Here is an 18,312-nt window from a genome sequence, read left to right on the forward strand (position 1 = left end):
TCGAGACTATGAAGATGCAAATCGTTTCGAACGCGATCCGAAACTTTGCAACTTCGAAAGCCTCGACGAGTTTTCAATCTTTCAGATTCGCAGTTTTCTAAATTTTGAATGCTTCGAGATCTTGAATTCTATTTCTCCTTTAATTTCTCATCTTATTAACTGCTGGTACCTTATGGCGTATCGATTGAATACTTTGATATTGAAAATGAACGTATAATATCGGATAGTCTAAATAATGTGAAGATCTTATGACGATCAAAATTTCACACTTGAGACACTTGAAAGTATCTCTCGAGACACGTAGGATTTCCAGGATTCAGTGACAGCTTTCGAGAATTCTAACTTCTAAATCACCTGGAATATAATTCAAAGGTTAAAATATATAGAAAGGGAGAGGGTTAATTCTCAACATAAAAACAATGAAGACAGTTACAAACGATTTCATTTCGCGCTGGAAATGTACCGATGTCGATGAAAAATGAGAAACCTGAAATCTAAGTGAGATACAGAGAAAAAGCTTTATCAACTGACTCATTGATACCATATATTTCTAACGTAAAATAGAATTGTTTATAACTGGAACGGTAAGCTTGAAACAGCGCTTTTCATCTTTTTGATATTTAGAATCGGCCCTATAAATATCCCCCATATATTTTATAACGCGCTGCATAGAAATTCCAAGTGTCAGATCCCATTGCTATATCGAACATGTATTTCAAAAGCGTGGCAACTCAAACAAATTTTTCAGAAAACGCAAAAAACCATTTGAAAGCTTACAAAAAATTTATATATATACCAAACGCATAACATTATTTGGTCAAATATTATTTTCGCAGTTTTTCGTTTTTAACCCTTGAAAATACCCGTTTGACAGTTTTCATGTTTTTTTTTTTGCACAGCATAACTGAATTATTTTCGGTTGTAAAAGCTTTGAAACACACAGGGGGCAGTTCACAAGCCAAGATGAATAACTCCAGATTTTCAAACTTTTCCAATTTTAATGCCAAAGCACTTTGATGCTAATCCCGTGTAATTCCCTCCATCCTCTGTGCCTTTATATTTTGCTGAAGTAAAGCTATTTGTCAAATAAGAAGCTCGCATGCGATACGCTCATACACTGGATTTTCCCAACCACTGGTCTTCCAATCAGTGAGAACCTCTGGCCCTCTTAGAATCATTAGCTATGCACAGTAGGTGCGCAAGATAAATATACAGATACACGGGCCAGCACACGTGGTTCGTTTGTGTGTAAGTGTCCCTTGCGAGGCTCTGTGTGTACCTGTACACTGTATACCTGAACAGAGGGGAAATGTGCGCGGCGTAACAGGCCAATGTAAAGTCGGTGCGGCGAGGATGCAATTAATGCTAAGAAGCCGAGGTGGTTTAGCGGTCGAGCAAGCATGATTATCCTGGATACGGAGAACGGGGTAGAGATAGAGGCAGAAGGACCAAGCGAGAAGGGATCAGAAGGAAACTTTAGGGGACAGAGGGAGAAAGGAGAGCACGGACTTAACCGGAATTAGTGTTACAGAATGGTAATTCCTTACCATCACGTAATGTCGCTGAATCTCGATCTTCTCCGTGGCCAATTTCTCGCACTCGAGCTTCAAGCTGTGAACAGAGAGAAAGGGGAATTGGTACAGATTAAATGATTTTAATCCCATCTTATGTTTCTCTTAACTTTTGTATATTGTGTGTGTGTAATATATTGAGTGGCGGTCAAGCGACGGTGTAACCTTAATTTTATTGCTTTTCTTAGATTTATGTGACTCGAGATGAATATTTCATTTTGATTGATATTACCCAAAAATAAATGGCTTTTAAATATTCGATTTTAGTATTACAATGAAACATTCTGAGGAGAGAGAAAAAGATACGTCCAGTTGCGTAAAGAACAGCAGATTTAATGCTGAATTTTATGTTTCGGAATTTAGGCATCGCAGAGAAAAATCAATTTGGATATGAATGGTGAAAATATGAATCACGTTATTCGTACGATAGATACGCAAGTAAGACACTGTTTTTAGCCAGATACAGTTCTAAATAGTATATTTATTTTCGTTTTATTGATTGTATATATGTAATGTAACATTTTAGCCAGATCTAAAGAACTTTAACTTAAATATCGAGTTTAAAGGCAAGGCAAGTAAAAGAAAACAGTACAACAAATAAACACAGGTTTACTACAGTCGTACAACGTTTGTTACAAATTTGTAAGATAAAATATAAATTGAAAAATCTGTTTGGCCAGAAGCTTCTACACACCACTGCGTATGTTAGCCAAAAATTGTTGGCAATGGTATAATATAAATATGTCTTTTTAAAAACAACTTATTTTAGATCGCAGATCAATAAATTTTCTCTGCTTTGAAAATTGAACTAACTACACGATATACTTGCACAGCGAATCTCTGTATTGAAATTTTGGAATTTATCTCTTTACACGGTATAAGAAAATCGCACTTTACGAAAACTTTTGGCAACCAACATGCAAACATCCGCTATACGATATTTTAAATGGTCTAAAATATCGTTGCCCGTGTTATTCACTAAGTAGCATAATTTTACAGATAACACGTGGCCATGTGTGTCACACATGCCTACATTACGCACTGTGTAATCCGAGTAACGTCCCACGATCTTTCTACTTTATGCTCGCCGCGTTAGCATAATGTTAATATTAATTGTCGTCGATTATGCATACGTAATTGCGTGCACACGCGATGGCCATTTATGCTATATTCCCTAACCTGTTTCGCCCATCAAACACTCCCTTTCTATTAAACTACCGTGTCTCGTAAGTGGTAGAAGAAGGAAGAATAATAAATGATTGTACATGCAAAAAAGAATAAAAAATGTAGAGTAAGATAATGCGATACAAGGCCTCGTTCTCAAGAAAATTGAGTTTGAAAGTTCTTTGAGTGCACGTGCATCTAATTACTGGCGTATAAAGCTCCCGATAGACGTATCTTCATTAATCATACATCAAAACGATTGCACTTGCAACATTGACGAGTGAAAATGTCGGTAGATGTTTTCGTTTATTAAAAACTCTACCCGATGAATACCTAAATCGGAACTTAAACGTAGAACGCACCACCGAGGAATTTTCAGTTTCAATCTTTTTGAGAACGAAATAACTTTCGATTTAAATTAATTTTAATTGATTCATTATAATTTAGTTTAATTCAATTAATTTCAATTAAATTTCATTTAAATTAGACAAATTTTTAATACACATTCCACGAGGCTTCCTATTAAAAGATTTCATCCGTTTGCTAGTGCAAATTCGCTATTAGTTCAACTTTTTCGAAAACGCAGTTTCCTATGAATTTCATTCGTTCGTTAATACAGATTCACAACTTGAAGTCTTCGTAAAAACGAAGTTTCCTATAAAAAAAAGATCTTCGTTCGATAGTTTCTATCCATTTTTTAATACAAAACCACTCTGTCCTTCGTTGCACCACTTACTGCCCATAATAGACAGCACGTACATTCTCGCGTGTGCACGCTGCGAGAAGTTGGAGCGCAACGTTTGAAATATTGTTCCTATCGTTCTTCTGCATTCTCTTATACCTCGCCGTCATCGACTGGGAACAATGCCGTGTACGTTTGCCAACTTCAAAGGGGTAGAAAAAAAGAAAAAAGGCGAAACGACAAGAAAAAGAGACGGAAGAAAAGACAGAAAGAAAGAGAGAAAAATGGAAAAGAGCTTGAAACTTCCGGCTGGGAAGTTGCAGCTTGTACGAACAATGAAAGTTTCGATCGGCGAAACGCTGAAAAATGCAACAGCAGCGAGATCGAGGCTTCCTTAATTTCGTATTCGCGGTGGCTACGGTGCACGGGTGTCATTACGTGTCTGCCAATAGCCACGTTGTCGTAAATCACTTATGGCTTTTGTGTATCGCGTGCAAAGCCAAGGAAGCAGCTGCACGAATTCCCAGGCTCTTTCTCGATCCGCGATGGTGGTGCCCGGTAGCTGCCGGCTACGTATGCAACTTCGAGACAAAAGGAGAACTTGAAGTGAGAGAGAGAGAGAGAGAGAGAGAGAGAGAGAGAGAGAGAGAGAGAAAGAGAGTCTGAAAGGGCTGATGAGCAGGTGCCGCTCGACTTCAATCGTTTTACGACTCTCGTCCCCCCCTTTTTTTTACTCCTCTTTCCTTCTTTCCCTTCTCTTACTTTCTTCTTCTTTTCTCTTTTTTCCCCCTTTTCGTTACACGATTTAATAAACTTATTCGAGCCGGAAGACCTTTTTTCGGATTAGCTGTGGCCCGTCCGTCTTTTTTAATATTAATTCCCTTGGAACCGAAGAAGAAAAAAGAAAAGAAACTGTAATAAGGTGACTTGCAAAGGGTGCAAAGACCTCGAGTCGAATCTCTCCGGATGATTGTTCTTATGTTCTACTTACGCTGCGTTGTAATTAAGTTTCGCCCTTATCGCGGATAGTTTAACGTCGCTGTTCCAAAGGAATTAATTCGTTCCTTACCTCACCACGACTTTTGGTATTTTAATTTTACTTGTGTTTCACAACGAGATTTCGATTGTTTCTAGGTATTTCAGATACCTTTAGATCTCTCTTTAGATTTTCTATTTAGAACGCTACGCGCGTGTAAAACATAAATCAGCGAAAAGTTGGATCGGTGTATTTGTTGTTTTTGTGTAATGAAACGATGACAAGGTGTTAAGAAGTGTGAGAGGAAATTATGCGTAGATCATTATGGTACAAGATATCTGTCACTTACGCGTGGCATTGGTTCTGCAGGAAGTTGAATTCCTCTTTGATCCTATCGCAGGATTCTCCGACTGTGAATTTAATTTGTTGTCCGGGCTGTGGCGGGCCCTGCAATAAATTCACAAGAGAAACGAATTAATAGTCGAGCAGTTAAATTAACGATCTTGCTGTTTCTTTATCGTCTTCGATTTCTTAAACATGCGTCTGCCAGGATGTTCGTCGAGTATTCTAGAGCAGTAAGAATTAACATTTTACGTCAAAATACGTTCATTTGTTTAGCAAGATAAGTAAAGCTTACGTTTAACATTTTTTTTTTTTTTATTATAAGATAATTTAATTGTCACATAACTTTTCATTTTTCCTAGCGAATAATCTCTCAATGATTTTTCTCAACGCACAGTATTACTTAATAAGCAATAATAAAATATATAATATAAGATGAATAATAATAAAAATTACTTAATAATATTTATACGTAGAATTTGATCTTATTTATAAATTTCTAGAAATTTGCAAAACGATTATAAATTATATATCTAAATGGTTCGCAAAATTACGTAACAAAGTTGAAGCTAATTTCAGCGAAATAACATATTGCTTCGAATGCTGTTACATAAATTAAACAGCAAAAATCATCTATCGGATTTCACAGTAATAATCTACAGCTTAGTTCGCGAAAGTAACAGAGTATAACGGTTGGAATATCTAACTATACAACGTGTGTGGTATCACATTATAACGCAACAGCACGTAAAACACGAGCAAACTTTACAGTCTAAACTTTGCTGTATTAATCGTTGCGCATGTTATGCGAAAACTAGCCGACGGAATATTGCATATTATTATCTTCTTAGTTGCTACGTAGTTTTTATACCGATGGGAAATAAAACTGCTAACATCCGTTTTCGCTATTCCATACACGTTTTATTATCGTTGGTAATGGCCAGTCATTTCACTTACTTGTTGCAAAATAAAATATGATGAAGAAGAACGGAATTTTCTTACGTTTAAGAATGTTTGTTATGGTTAACATAAATGATATTCGTGTAATTACACTGGTATTATTTTACGAACAGGATTTAAGAAATAAAATCTTAAGTAGGAAGTTTTGTAGAATATTATGTTTCATGTTTTACATATTTTCTAACAAATATATATATAAATATATATTTTTATATGTTCATATGTAAACGTATTTAACCGAAATTACACCACGTTATTCTGTTTGAATTATTCACGTTATTAAAGCTTTGAAGATTTCAAGACAAGTTAAAATCCATTGACTCGATGTTATGATCACTTTCAAAGAATGACGCTTCTGTGTTCAAAACCACACGAGACAAATCCTCGTTAAATCCCATTAACATTCATCAAGACTTTTCGAAGAATTATCCAACTTTCTCCGTATCTTATCTCAAACAAAGAATTCGCTTCGTTTCAAACTGATAAAGGAAAGAGAAGAATGAAAGAAACTAAAGAGAAAGACAAAAACAAAAGACTACACGAGAAAAATATATATCTTTTCATATCGATCGTCTTTTATGTAGAACCCAGCGGATAAAAAAAAATGTTTTCGCGTGAAACTGTTGAAAGGAGAATAAAAGATACAAATCTTAATTAATTAATTAATACTAATTCAAATCAATTAATATCGGTGCACGTAACCGATGCTATTGATATTTCTCGAGCGTATAACAAAACACATACTCGAGCCCATAATCAAACGAATTAATTGATACAAAATTGACGCAAAAATAGACGCCAATATATCGAATTTAAAAACTGTTCTCCCATGAAAGATCGTAAATGTGACTTATCGTGTCTGTCACCTGCGATCTTCAATTTGAAAAAGGAATAGCAAAGGCGACGGAAGCGCAGCGAAGCGCGCGATGTGAATACGCGTCAATGCCGCCGGTGAATAATTAATTTCACACAGCTGTTCATCGCGAAGGAGCGAGAATGGATGCAGGAAATAATGCGTTAGCCGATTCGCGAGCCAGCGAAGAAAAGGGGGAATCAGACAGGCGTAGCGAAGAGACGAGACGAGACGAGACGAGACCAGACCAGACGATGGTAGGCGTACGGACCATGTGGCATACGGTAAACAGTGAAAGACACCTAAACGCCATTGGCAATCGTGCACGCGTGGGTGAGCCCACGATGTAACGTAACGCAACGTGATAACAAGATTTGCTTGACAGGTGAATCTCGTCCGGCCTCCGGAGACTCCGCGATCCCAAACAATTCTCCTCGCTCGAGGAAATTCTGTTATTTCGAAAGACCAATGATTCGCATTGCCTTCGGCTTCGCTATGTATACTGTGTCCCATTGACAAGGAAGAGAAAGGTGGCTCAGATTTTCACACGTTAACCATTTTTATTATTCGAGAGCAGAGATTATGTTTATGACAGAAAGAATTGAAATTAACGTATTTGAAATCAATGTATCTCTGTCAAGCGACTAAACGATACGAATGTACTTTTTAAAACTGGTTTTAGACTTTCCTGCGTTATGTTTGAAAGAATCGAAATCCACCTGTTTCATATTGATTTTGATTCGTATATTTGTATTTGATTGATATCGATTTATAAACGTACGTTTCGAGACTGATCTAAGATTTTATTGCATTGTATCTCTTTTACAGAAATACCGAAAGGAACGTGCTTCTGTCGTTCGTGATTTGTAAAATAATTTTTTCCATAGTCTGGTGGAAGAACTCGATCCTGTACGCGTTAAAGATAGCAATGATAAAATTGGAAATCCGTACGTTCGATAATTTGATAAAATATACAACATCACAGTATTTAGTAGCGATATTTCTTAAAAGAACGCGCATGTATATGTCGGAGATGAAAGAACATCGGGGCCTTTCCTTTAGAATTTTTGCGAAAATCCCCAATACTTTAATCTACACTTTTTATTATAGCTGTACTTAAATAATAAAACTTAGAAGTAGTTGTTTATGATTTAATCCGAGTATGTTTGCCCGAGATTTATGACAGCAGGCTTGGACTCGAAGTGATATCTGGTCGCTAAACGTAGCCACAGTCATGGGATGGACTTTTTTACCTAACAGAGGTTAAGTAAGTAGTTGTATTGCTCTCCTTCAAAATATAGTTGACCCGAGGGGTACAAAGAGGTACAGAGAAAGATACATGAGTGAGTTCCACTTGTACTGTGGATAAGTAAGTTGAGTTACACTTGGACTGCGGACAAGTAAGTTCAGTTCCACTTGGACTGTGGACAAGTAAGTTGAGTTGCACTTGGACTGTGGACAAGTAAGTTGAGTTACACTTGGACTGTGGACAAGTATGTTCAGTTCCACTTGGACTTTTGAGAAGTAAGCGTATCTGCTATCGTTGACCGTTGACCGTATATTCGTTATTGAACCTGAGATTATTGTCATTAGCATCTCGAGTATCTGATCGCCACAGCTAATTGTCAAATTCTGTAATAATCATATTTGTACTGTTAACTATCATATATATTGTATAACAACAATGGCTAATCCAAATGAATATAAAATCAAGAAAATGATGTATCGCTGTCGAAATTCCAGACAGAGGAAGATTCTCGTGGTTGTATACAGTGCTAAGCAACGAAATTACACGACCATTTAATTTAATCTATCTTCTAAACAACTACCTATGGAAAACGAGTTTCACCGCAAATTTCTCGAAGAAACTTTCAAAAAATTGATGTACTATGCATACACGGACCATCGCTAGGAAACTTAAAACCTATGATTTGCAGTCTCCATCGATGCATGAAACTCGCTCGCCCCGAACCATCTATTCAACCTCGATCGATCGAACGACTCTACATATTCTTCGCGCATAACACACATTTCTCCTTTCATATTATCTCAAACGTTCCTCCGTATCCCCAATAACGTTCGAAATCACGTTCGAGTTACCGCAGAGCCGACATTCGTGTCAACAATATCGCCGAAAATCTAGTTCGAAACTTTCATCATATTTTTCGCGCTCAGGATCGCTTCCAGAAGCGTTTCAGCGGATATTTCTCGATGGAAATTCAGAATTGATCCGAGTGTACATATAACGTGAATATCGTAATTTAACAAAAATATGTTTCAGATTTTTCTATTGGAATTCCCCTACTGGAAGATCGAAGTTCTTTAAACTATCATAACTTATCATATACTTCGTATGCTTGTCATATATGTAACATGTACTCGTACGTAGTTCAAGAATAAAAAAAAAAAAAAGAAAAATAATATGTACACAGTACCATCTAAAAAATTCACGATAATTTCAATTCTTCCCAAAAAGAAGAAAAGTATAGTTTCAGATATTTATTTCGCTTCAATAGCTTTATCACTCAATACCAAAGAACTTCTGCTTCAAGCACCGAAACAGGTCGAAAAACCATTCGCCTTTGTTAATTTGTAACTTCGTAATTATACAAGTTTCTGTTTGGCACGCTAAACTCGAATTAGTGCAGCTTAAAAAAGAAAAACAAAAAAAGAAACACCAATATGCATCATACTTGTGTTACAAACTAGGTCATTCCTTAAGAAAAACTTCCATGAAACTCAAAGTTTAATAGCGCAGATTTATGCGTATCATATTTCCAAGCGTGAAAGGATCGAGATCGTATTACACAAGGTATAGCAATTTTTTGCTGCTTGTATATTTGTGGTCCACTAAACCAAAAACAACCTGCATTTCTTCCACTAGCAAACTTTCCAGTAACTCGTCTCCTCTCTTCGATAATTGAAAAATAGCAAAAACCAAGAAACCCGATTTGAAACGAGCAAAATCTCAATTTCAGGGATCACCAGCGAAATTCGATGACAAAATATTTACGGTTGGTGTCGGGACACCCCGTATAGCGGAGAGCGGGTCTTATTCGTTACATTGGTCGGCATGCGCACACGATTACACGGCCGGTACGGTCGAGGCTGGGTATAGTCAACACGATCTCGACTGACTGCAGCGGCTCGTAGAGAGAGAGCAAGTGTTAATTACATGTTTGCGGTGTCCACGAGGATTACACGCTACAACCGAAACTATGAACTTGCGAGTCTCTCGCGCACACGTGTACTGTGTGCGTGCAAATGCACGTGGGTGCCCATCGACGTTGCACGTGTGTCCTAAAGTGAGAGAGAGAGAGAGAGAGAGAGAGGGTGTTCGGTTAACTACATTCGCCAGTTGCCCTGCCTACGCAAGCGTTGTCCTTCGACCGACCTGTAGATCGTGTTGGATACGCTCCCCTACAAGCAGAGTCACGTTAACCGACGACTATCTCTCTGTTGAACTGGTGGAAATCGATCGACAAAGGCAAAACCGTGTCGGAAAGACGGTTCTAGAGTAGTTGTACGAGCCCCGGAATACGAAGTGATTCGCACACGCAACTACACTTTTTGTAAATTTCTAAAGTCCAGGTAGTAGAATTACCGATGGATTGTCAGGAAATGGTCGATTTATTTCCACTGGTTTACATATTACGAAATGACGTAGACGAAGAGCGAGGTCTGAGGCATAAATTTCAAAAAACAGCAGCGTTTGTAAGATCATTTTCCTGTAATTTTCAATTCGTGAAATCGATTAACGTGACTTGCGGGATTCATACCGCGAGTTTCGATGAATTATTGGCATAACTACGATCTTTTTTCAAAAATCAGATACAAAGGAAAGAAAGGATGTATCAGATAATCTCATTAAACGATCAGGAACAGAATAAGAAACATAAAATATGGAATGTAGAACATAGATCAAATTATACTGAGCATAAATAAAATAAATAAAACTACCCGAGAGAAAGATTATTAGATTACTCCGATACGCTAATAATCGTCGCAATTCCATTTAAAAATATGCTTTCGAGACTAACCGAATGAAAGAAACACATCCAAAGGCTGATAGTTTACAAAGGTAACAATTTGTTACGGAAAGTTCTTCGCAAATACATCGAGCTTTCGTTCTCCATCGCTTTACGTGCGTAAGAAATTCGAATCGGATTTACCGGTGAGCGTTTATCGCTCCCTTTCGAAAAGCTAACACGAAAGGAACGCTCTTTAATCGCATCAATTATTCCACGTAGGTTCCTACCGCTCATCAATCTCTTTACGAAACGTTCGTCGTGGAATCGAGCCGATCGTTCGAGCGTTCGCTTGATACATAATTTGCGAAACTTCCCTTTGATTACTCTGCTCCGATGGAAAGAAAACAAGAAGGTTGCTGATTAATCAGCGTCTGCATCTACGCTAAGGTGCCTCGCGCAAGTTCTTCCAGCCAACTACGTATTCTCGAGATGTTCCGTGAAGCGTCGAGAAGCATCATCGAGGAAACAAGAAGAAGGAAGAAGGCTAGCCTCCGGAGTTATCTCGGGTTAAGCTAGAAGTGCATCGGGTACCTCCTGACCTCGATCACAATCGAACCGTTGTAATCGAATGAACCGAGGAGCCAGGCTCCCTTTCCTCGTTGTTCGGTTCAGTTGTCGGCCGACTGAATCGATCGTGGAATCCATCGAGTCTCTTTGTGCGAACATTCTTGCGGTTCGCTCCGCGCTTTTCCGTCCCCGGCTCTTTTATTCTGCTGCAATGGAACTCAATCGTCTACTTTCGAGCAAGGTAAAACGTTAAATGAGGAAAGCGAAATCACGGCCTCTGATGGACCAGTGACTCGCACGTGATAAACAAGAAATACATATTTTCAATTTCTAATTGGAAGTGTATACAGTGGTTACGAGAAGTGTACTCTATTGTTCTCGTTATAGCATTTACATGCTAATCGATCGGCTGCAAGTATATAAAATTGTATTTATTATATGATACGTTATATCATTATGCCATATACCGCATATTAATTTTAATTTTATTATATTTTCGTATCATCGATAAATTTCGTATCACTTTGTGGTACTTTCGTGCATCTACGAAAATCTCATACTACGAACATATGTAACATAGAATCTGATAAAAAAAAGTATTTCATTGAAAAATAAGGATACGTGCTACTGTATCAATAACTGTGTTACGTTTGATAAAATTTCAAATGTAAAATTCGTAGTAGGATATTTTTGACTGCCTTTCTAAGATTCTCTCGTGCTACACGGTGAAAGGGTTTAAATCTACTATATAAATACGTTGCAACGCGACTCGCTCTTGAAAGCAATACAAATACAAGTAAACAAATACAAACTGCCGAAGTTGGTCGAAGAAACGTCTACGAAAATTAACATTCTACGCTGTACGATTTCAAAAAGGCTTCAGGAGGACCTTGCATATTGTATTCGTGTCGTTACAGTCGTAATTTCAGTCGCGATGCAGTAATTATAATTTTATAGAAACCTTTTGTTTGTCTTTGTCAAATATCTTACGTCTTCAGTAGCACACGTAGGCTGCACACGCTCTACGCAGCTTGTTGCAGCAGTTTAAACGGTTCTTAACGCAAGCGGCACTTTGCGGCTTTTAGAGCGTTTCGGCTAATGCGCTAAAATGCACTTCGTTACGCTGTGCACCGCAATGCAAACCGGCCAGCACATCGTGCATTCACTCCACACCCGCTGTGGTGGAAATAACGTATAGTTACCGACGCTAGAGATTTTCACTATTCGAAAGCAAATTTATCGTCGAAACGGGAATTCGCGAGGCAGTCGTTGCGATAATCTTACAATACGTGAAAATGTCTCAGACAAAACCGTTAAGATCGAATACGACTCGCGGAAGGAATTATAGAAACCCATAATACCGGAATTATGAGAAGGCTATAAATCAAAAGTAACAAACGCACAGAGATCTTTCTATGTTCAAGTTTACCGATAATTTTCTGAAATTAAAGATTTTATCGTACGTATCGCTTTTCTTCCGAGTCTCCTGATTAGAGCAACAGATTCCATCAATCATTTGGTTAATAATCGTATCGAGTAGAAGCGATTTGATTGAAAAGACGAGAAGACAAATCTTTAAAATCACCCGAGACTGTCCCATCGGACAAAAATACTCCTTCGTTTTCTTGCCGATTCAAGTTTTCTAGTTTATTTTTCGTTGCAAATAAGCAAACACTCGATGGATATCGATCGCTTCAACTTTTATCGATAGGATTCCCTACAGATTTAACACGTTCGTCGTATCAATTTTGGAAACGGCTTATCAAAGAATAAACCTTTTTTACAACACGGCAATCGACTTCAATATTACCAGTTTTTATCGGCATGGAAACACATTTTCAGCTCCGGTTATCTTGTTCGATCGATGAAATTTCATTTACCAGCGACGGACCTTCGTTTCGAATTTTCTTTGTCGCGAGCCTCTTCTTGCGCCACGAAAGCATTTTTCTAACACGACGAAAGCATTTTTCTCGCATGACGAAAGCTTCCCCTGGCGGCTATCGTCGGAAATTTAAAGATACATACCTCTCCGCGCATCCTATCTACGTCTACTCGAATGAAATACACCGCGTAAAATGTGAAACACGCCGAGCAAGGACGCTACGAATCATATTTCTCCCCTGGTACACTCAACTGTCTGCCGCATAAAACTTATCGCGCTAGATAAAACGCGATAAATAGTGTTTGACGCGAATAATAATGATGTCACAGGCTATTTATTTTTCGCAGATTCCGATCTCGCCGAAAGGAACAGTAAATCTTTCTGTGTTTTAACTCCAACAGATTCCAATAGCACGCGAGAAATCGTTTCACCGAATCGTTTTATCGCGTGAAACTGGATCAAATCGAACGACGATCAACAGATACGTGGACGAAATCTGCGCTGCGGCACGTTTTATCACCGATCTCAACCCTGCAATGCTATAACATAGTAACTGCAGTCTGCCGTTATTTTTATTTCCAGGAAATTGTAACCCTTTGCTAGTTGCATCTACTTTCTAACAATTTAATACGATCAAGGCTACGTCGCAGCGAATGGTTGGAACATGTTCGAGGCGGATGGCGTATTAACACTTTACCGATCGATAGCCTATTAATCGGTTTTTTGTCGCCGACAATCTTTCTCATTATCTGAGCATTAATTTGTTATTTAGTACTAAGGTACATTGCTCAGTTGCGTCAGTTGCGTTGCTTCGTAAGCTCTCACAGTTTTATACCAATTTGGAAAACTTATCGTTTTGCGATGAACGAAAAGAATGGTATTGGAGAGGCTAAACCGAAACAGAACCGGCGCCAGGGAGAATCGCTAGCGGTCGGTAAAGTGTTAATAAAATGATGTTTTTCGATCGTTTAACCTTAACCGCCTTTTATACGCGGTAAGGGTTGGTTCTCCCCATGAACCGAAGTTACGCGTGTCGGTAATGTGAAAGTATATTGCACCCCTATTCGTACGGGATAATACAAAAATAAATTGATTTTATAAAAATAAACATACGTTCTATTTAATATATCTCGTTTTTTGAGACTTGTACCATTTTAGAAAATTTCAGTTGTACTCGGAAAGGCTCTGTTATAATAAAAATTCTAAGCTACCAAACATAACGAAATGCATCAGAATTTCCCAATAAATGTAACGAGATGATGTTCAAGTGCTTATGGTTAACAGCGTAGATACCGAGAACTACAATTAGCGAATACTTATCGATAATCTAGGCACTCGATTTTATTTTGGCATTACTAACTTCTACCTGCATTCCAAAAATACATCGTAAATACCGTTAATAAGTAGTTTGATAGGCAGTTGTAGCAACGAACGGATATCACTTTAGACGGGATATCTTTCGCGGTGATATATTTAGCAGATAAAAGTTGGAAGCATACAAGAGGAAGTTCTTCGTCTATTCGTAGAATAGATTGAGTAAACAGTTGGTTTAAAACAAGAAGCTATATATGTACGTCTTAATGCGCGTTAAAATTATTGATAAGTGAACACGATGTGTGTAAATGTTATTTGCGACATACCAATATTTTCTGCTAACTGGTACCTTTTTTTACGTATTAAGGTATTAAGTACGGATGTTAAAAAATTGTATCTCCGCCGCAATAGTTAGTGTGTTATTACTCTGTACATAGAATACAATGAATTTACAAAGTTTGACATCAACATACTTCTACAGTTACACGATAAAAAAGATGGTTGTTATATCTCTAGTTCGATAAGAAAGCGAATGCTACAATAACATTAATCTTGACAGTGCACCTACAAAATGTAATTGACAGTTACACTTAATAAGACTATACGTTTCTTTCGAGATGCGGATGCGAAGAAACGATATTTTTCCAGTTACGTTAATCATCTTAACAAATTATGACTTCAACGACGTTACCATAAACAACGATAAGAACAACGAAATTCAAAAAATCTAAATGGGAGGCTCTGATTAAAAAATCGTAAACACATAAATTAACAGTCTCGCATACGATATAACTAAAAATCTGCTGAAAAGGAAAAACACACGCTCGATAACGCATCGTTGAATCCGTCCGTGCTATAACAATTATTTGAATAAATTTTTTGACGAACTTTTCTAGTTCATCGAGAAGAAAAATATATAATAATCTAATCCTTTTTTGGTTTTTTGTTTCAGTCAAGAATTACGAGGTGGATCTTTCACACCGATTGAAAACTGCAGCCCATGAAATAGGCTTAGAAATTTGTTATAATGTTCTTTTTTTTTACTTTAAAACAAATTTTTTTGCATTCGTTAAATATATATAAAACCATACCTCACAATTCAATAACTTCATTTCTTTCTTTCCCTTCTAAAAGAAATCACAAAAAGACGCTACTTTAGAACATTCTAATTCAGGACACCCCCTTAACCTCGATCGAGCATCGGACATAACTCGTCCGACTCACGCTACTCATCGTTTCACATAAGGCAATCCAATCTAAAATAATACTTTTACACCATACGCCTCATTACGACACGCGTTAATCCTTTCCCCATCGTACTCCGAAATTACCCATCGAGCTGCGAGAAAACCGCAAGATGTTACGCTCGATACAGCGAGCAATCGCGAAAGAATTCAATCTCTTGTCTTGCATCGAGTCGCGAAGAACGAGAGAACAGAGATCAGGACTTTCCTTTCTCGTGGCAGAGTCGCGGTTATTCGTAATCTCGCTGGCGGAATTTCTGGTATTCTCATTTTCATGCTCCTCCTGTTTCTCTCGCCGTAGATCTTACTCGGGTCGGAGTATAGTAAAGTTAGTTATTTCGAGTCACCTAAGCTTCGACATCTTAGAATTCAACCATAAATTCCGTACAGAATAATGAAGCTTGCGTATTACGAGACAGCGGACTTTCTATCTCTGTTACGAATGGTCTTCGATATAATAACGAAAGAATAAAGAAATACGGTGTACTTCAGGTACAATAAGCGAAGATATCAAAAAACCGAAAGATGATTCGAACAATACCACCGGTAGGAACGTCTGAGTCAGCGAGAAGCTATTACATTGAAAATAAAATAAACGACCAAATAACTTCCAGAAAATATACGTACCCTGAATTATAATTATATACAATTGAGAATACATTGACATTAGTCGTAAGAAACAATTATTAGTGTTAACAAACTTTCCTTTCGGCGAATAGGAGTTACATCATCGTAGAAAACTATAATCGTCAAGCTATCAAGGTAAATGTAAGTACACGGTACATGCACGTGTAGATCGTTTAAAGATTGTTCATAATCGAAATTGACGAGTTACAAGGCAAGCTACTTAACCGGACTAAAATATCCTGTCTCAAATAAACCTAACATTACCCTCCCCCCATCATTAAAATCGCTCGAGCTTACTACTAGTAGCAAAGTACACGATAGTGTCGCTCTCTCGACGCGAGGGTCTGTGGTCAGAGGTTACGCCGATGTAGACTAGGTATGTAGTTGCTAAATTCTCGAGATGTTAGAGCCACGAGAAAGAGAGAGTGAGAGTGAGAGAGAGAGAGAGAGTGAGAGAGAGAATATATTCGGGGAGACAGAGCAGCAAAAGGCGGACGGGGAAAGAGGATCGTTGCGGGTGGGATAGAGAACAGCTGAAATTGCGGAGAAAGAGGGGCAAAGGTGGCCACGGATGAGGGAAGTTGCGGTTCTCGTGGTCGCCGCGGTTGCGGCTTAGGCAAATTGAGATAGTTCGCAAACCACCGACCAGCTGACCTAACCGTCACGCCAGGATGCTGGCGGGCCCGCGGCTCCTGAGAGAATTTTGCTGTTCAAAAGGAAGCGGTGAATGCGAGTAGCTCGTTTTCGATAGTGAGCTGCCTGCGGTCGTTTCGGCAAAAAAGAAATTTACCCGATGAACCGTGTTCGCGTAAAATCGTCCGATTCGCAGAAATGTTTCTCCGAAACGAAACGACCGGCTGCGCTCGGCTCGCGTTACGTTCGGTCGATGGAAAAAACGCCTGGAAAGGCGTTGAGAGAATCGGTTCTCGCGCTACCGTTGCTAATACACGTTTCTTTGTGCCGGTGAATGGCGCGGAAGTATTGTGAATGCGGCAATTGTTTTCGAATTCGTGGATTGTTTGTGATACAGGGAGCAACGAGAGCGCCGCGTAGAATGTAATTTGATTACTTTGTAAGTGATACTGGTGGAAAAATAGAAGGCGGGATAAGCAATCGCGTTTAATTTGAAATTGTATTGAAATGGATTGTGTAAGGTACGATAAATGGTAAGTCGAGATAGTGAATTCGTAATATTGTTAGGAATTCCAAAGTGTAAATTTGATAAAGATCGTAATAAGCGATATAGAATAGACTTTTTACTAGTAACTTAGAAGGACAAACAAACATTTTTCTTAAAATTAAAATCCTCATTTTATCTAACTTTAAAGTAGGATATAAAAAAGGTTTCATTTTTATTTGGATCATAATGAAATACATTTTTAAAAGATCAGTCGATAGTCCATAAATAGATAGAAATCACAAGTCCTAGCTTTAGATTCAATATAAAATTAACGTTATCGATAAACCGTGATCAACATTATCAGCACGTATTAAATTTACCGAGTCATCGAAAATATCACAGCAATATCGAAGCTTCGAAAATCATACCCGGAAAACATTTTATCGGGAAATCGATATTGCGATGAAACTTGTTCTACAAACACCGTAAATCGATCTTGATCGCCTATCGCTTATCTCGAGTACGTCCTTTGCATGGCCGTGTCGATAAGAAAAGTACGTTTTTTGGCTTTATACTTTGGAAAAATGGTCAATACAAATCGCGAGTACTTCGTTTAACGTTGTACAATCGTTTAATAATTTATGAATATCATAGAATTAATACACATAACGTAATAAACATAATTACGCTCCCTTAAACCTCGATCAAACGAGTGCATACGATCAACTTCAACAAACTCCAATTGCTGCAAACCTCTCGCTTAAAATCAATCATAACATATTCTTCGAACCTTTTCCAACCAGCAGTATCGAATAAAAGAATAAAAAGAAAAAACTAAAGGAAGAAAAAAAAAGAAGGAAAACTAACGCTCGATGTAACTTCCATCCTCGCAAAATCAAGATTGGCACGAAAACGTGACAAACCGGTCGCACCAGCCCATATGGCAGGGGGTTCGATCGATTCATAATGAAACGCGCGCTTCCCATTTCGGAGCGACGCGACGCGGCGCGACGTACCATCAGCATGGTGCAACATTACA

The 18,312-nt window shown here is 38.1% G+C and overlaps 1 protein-coding gene across 1 annotated transcript in view; it reads right to left on the minus strand.

Moving 5' to 3' along the window:
* The window catches only part of LOC117213601 (protein groucho-like), an 82,646-nt gene that overhangs the window by 39,116 nt on the left and 25,218 nt on the right, over positions 1-18,312 (minus strand). The window contains exons 3-4 of the mRNA XM_033459086.1: positions 4,743-4,840; positions 1,548-1,611 (exon numbers count right to left, since the gene is read on the minus strand). Coding sequence (XP_033314977.1) covers positions 1,548-1,611; positions 4,743-4,840 — 162 coding nt within the window. The remainder of the gene's footprint in view (positions 1-1,547; positions 1,612-4,742; positions 4,841-18,312) is intronic.

This window comes from Bombus bifarius, unplaced genomic scaffold, assembly GCF_011952205.1.
Source record: "Bombus bifarius isolate JDL3187 unplaced genomic scaffold, Bbif_JDL3187 scf7180000009125, whole genome shotgun sequence".
Taxonomy (NCBI): Eukaryota; Metazoa; Arthropoda; class Insecta; order Hymenoptera; family Apidae; genus Bombus; species Bombus bifarius.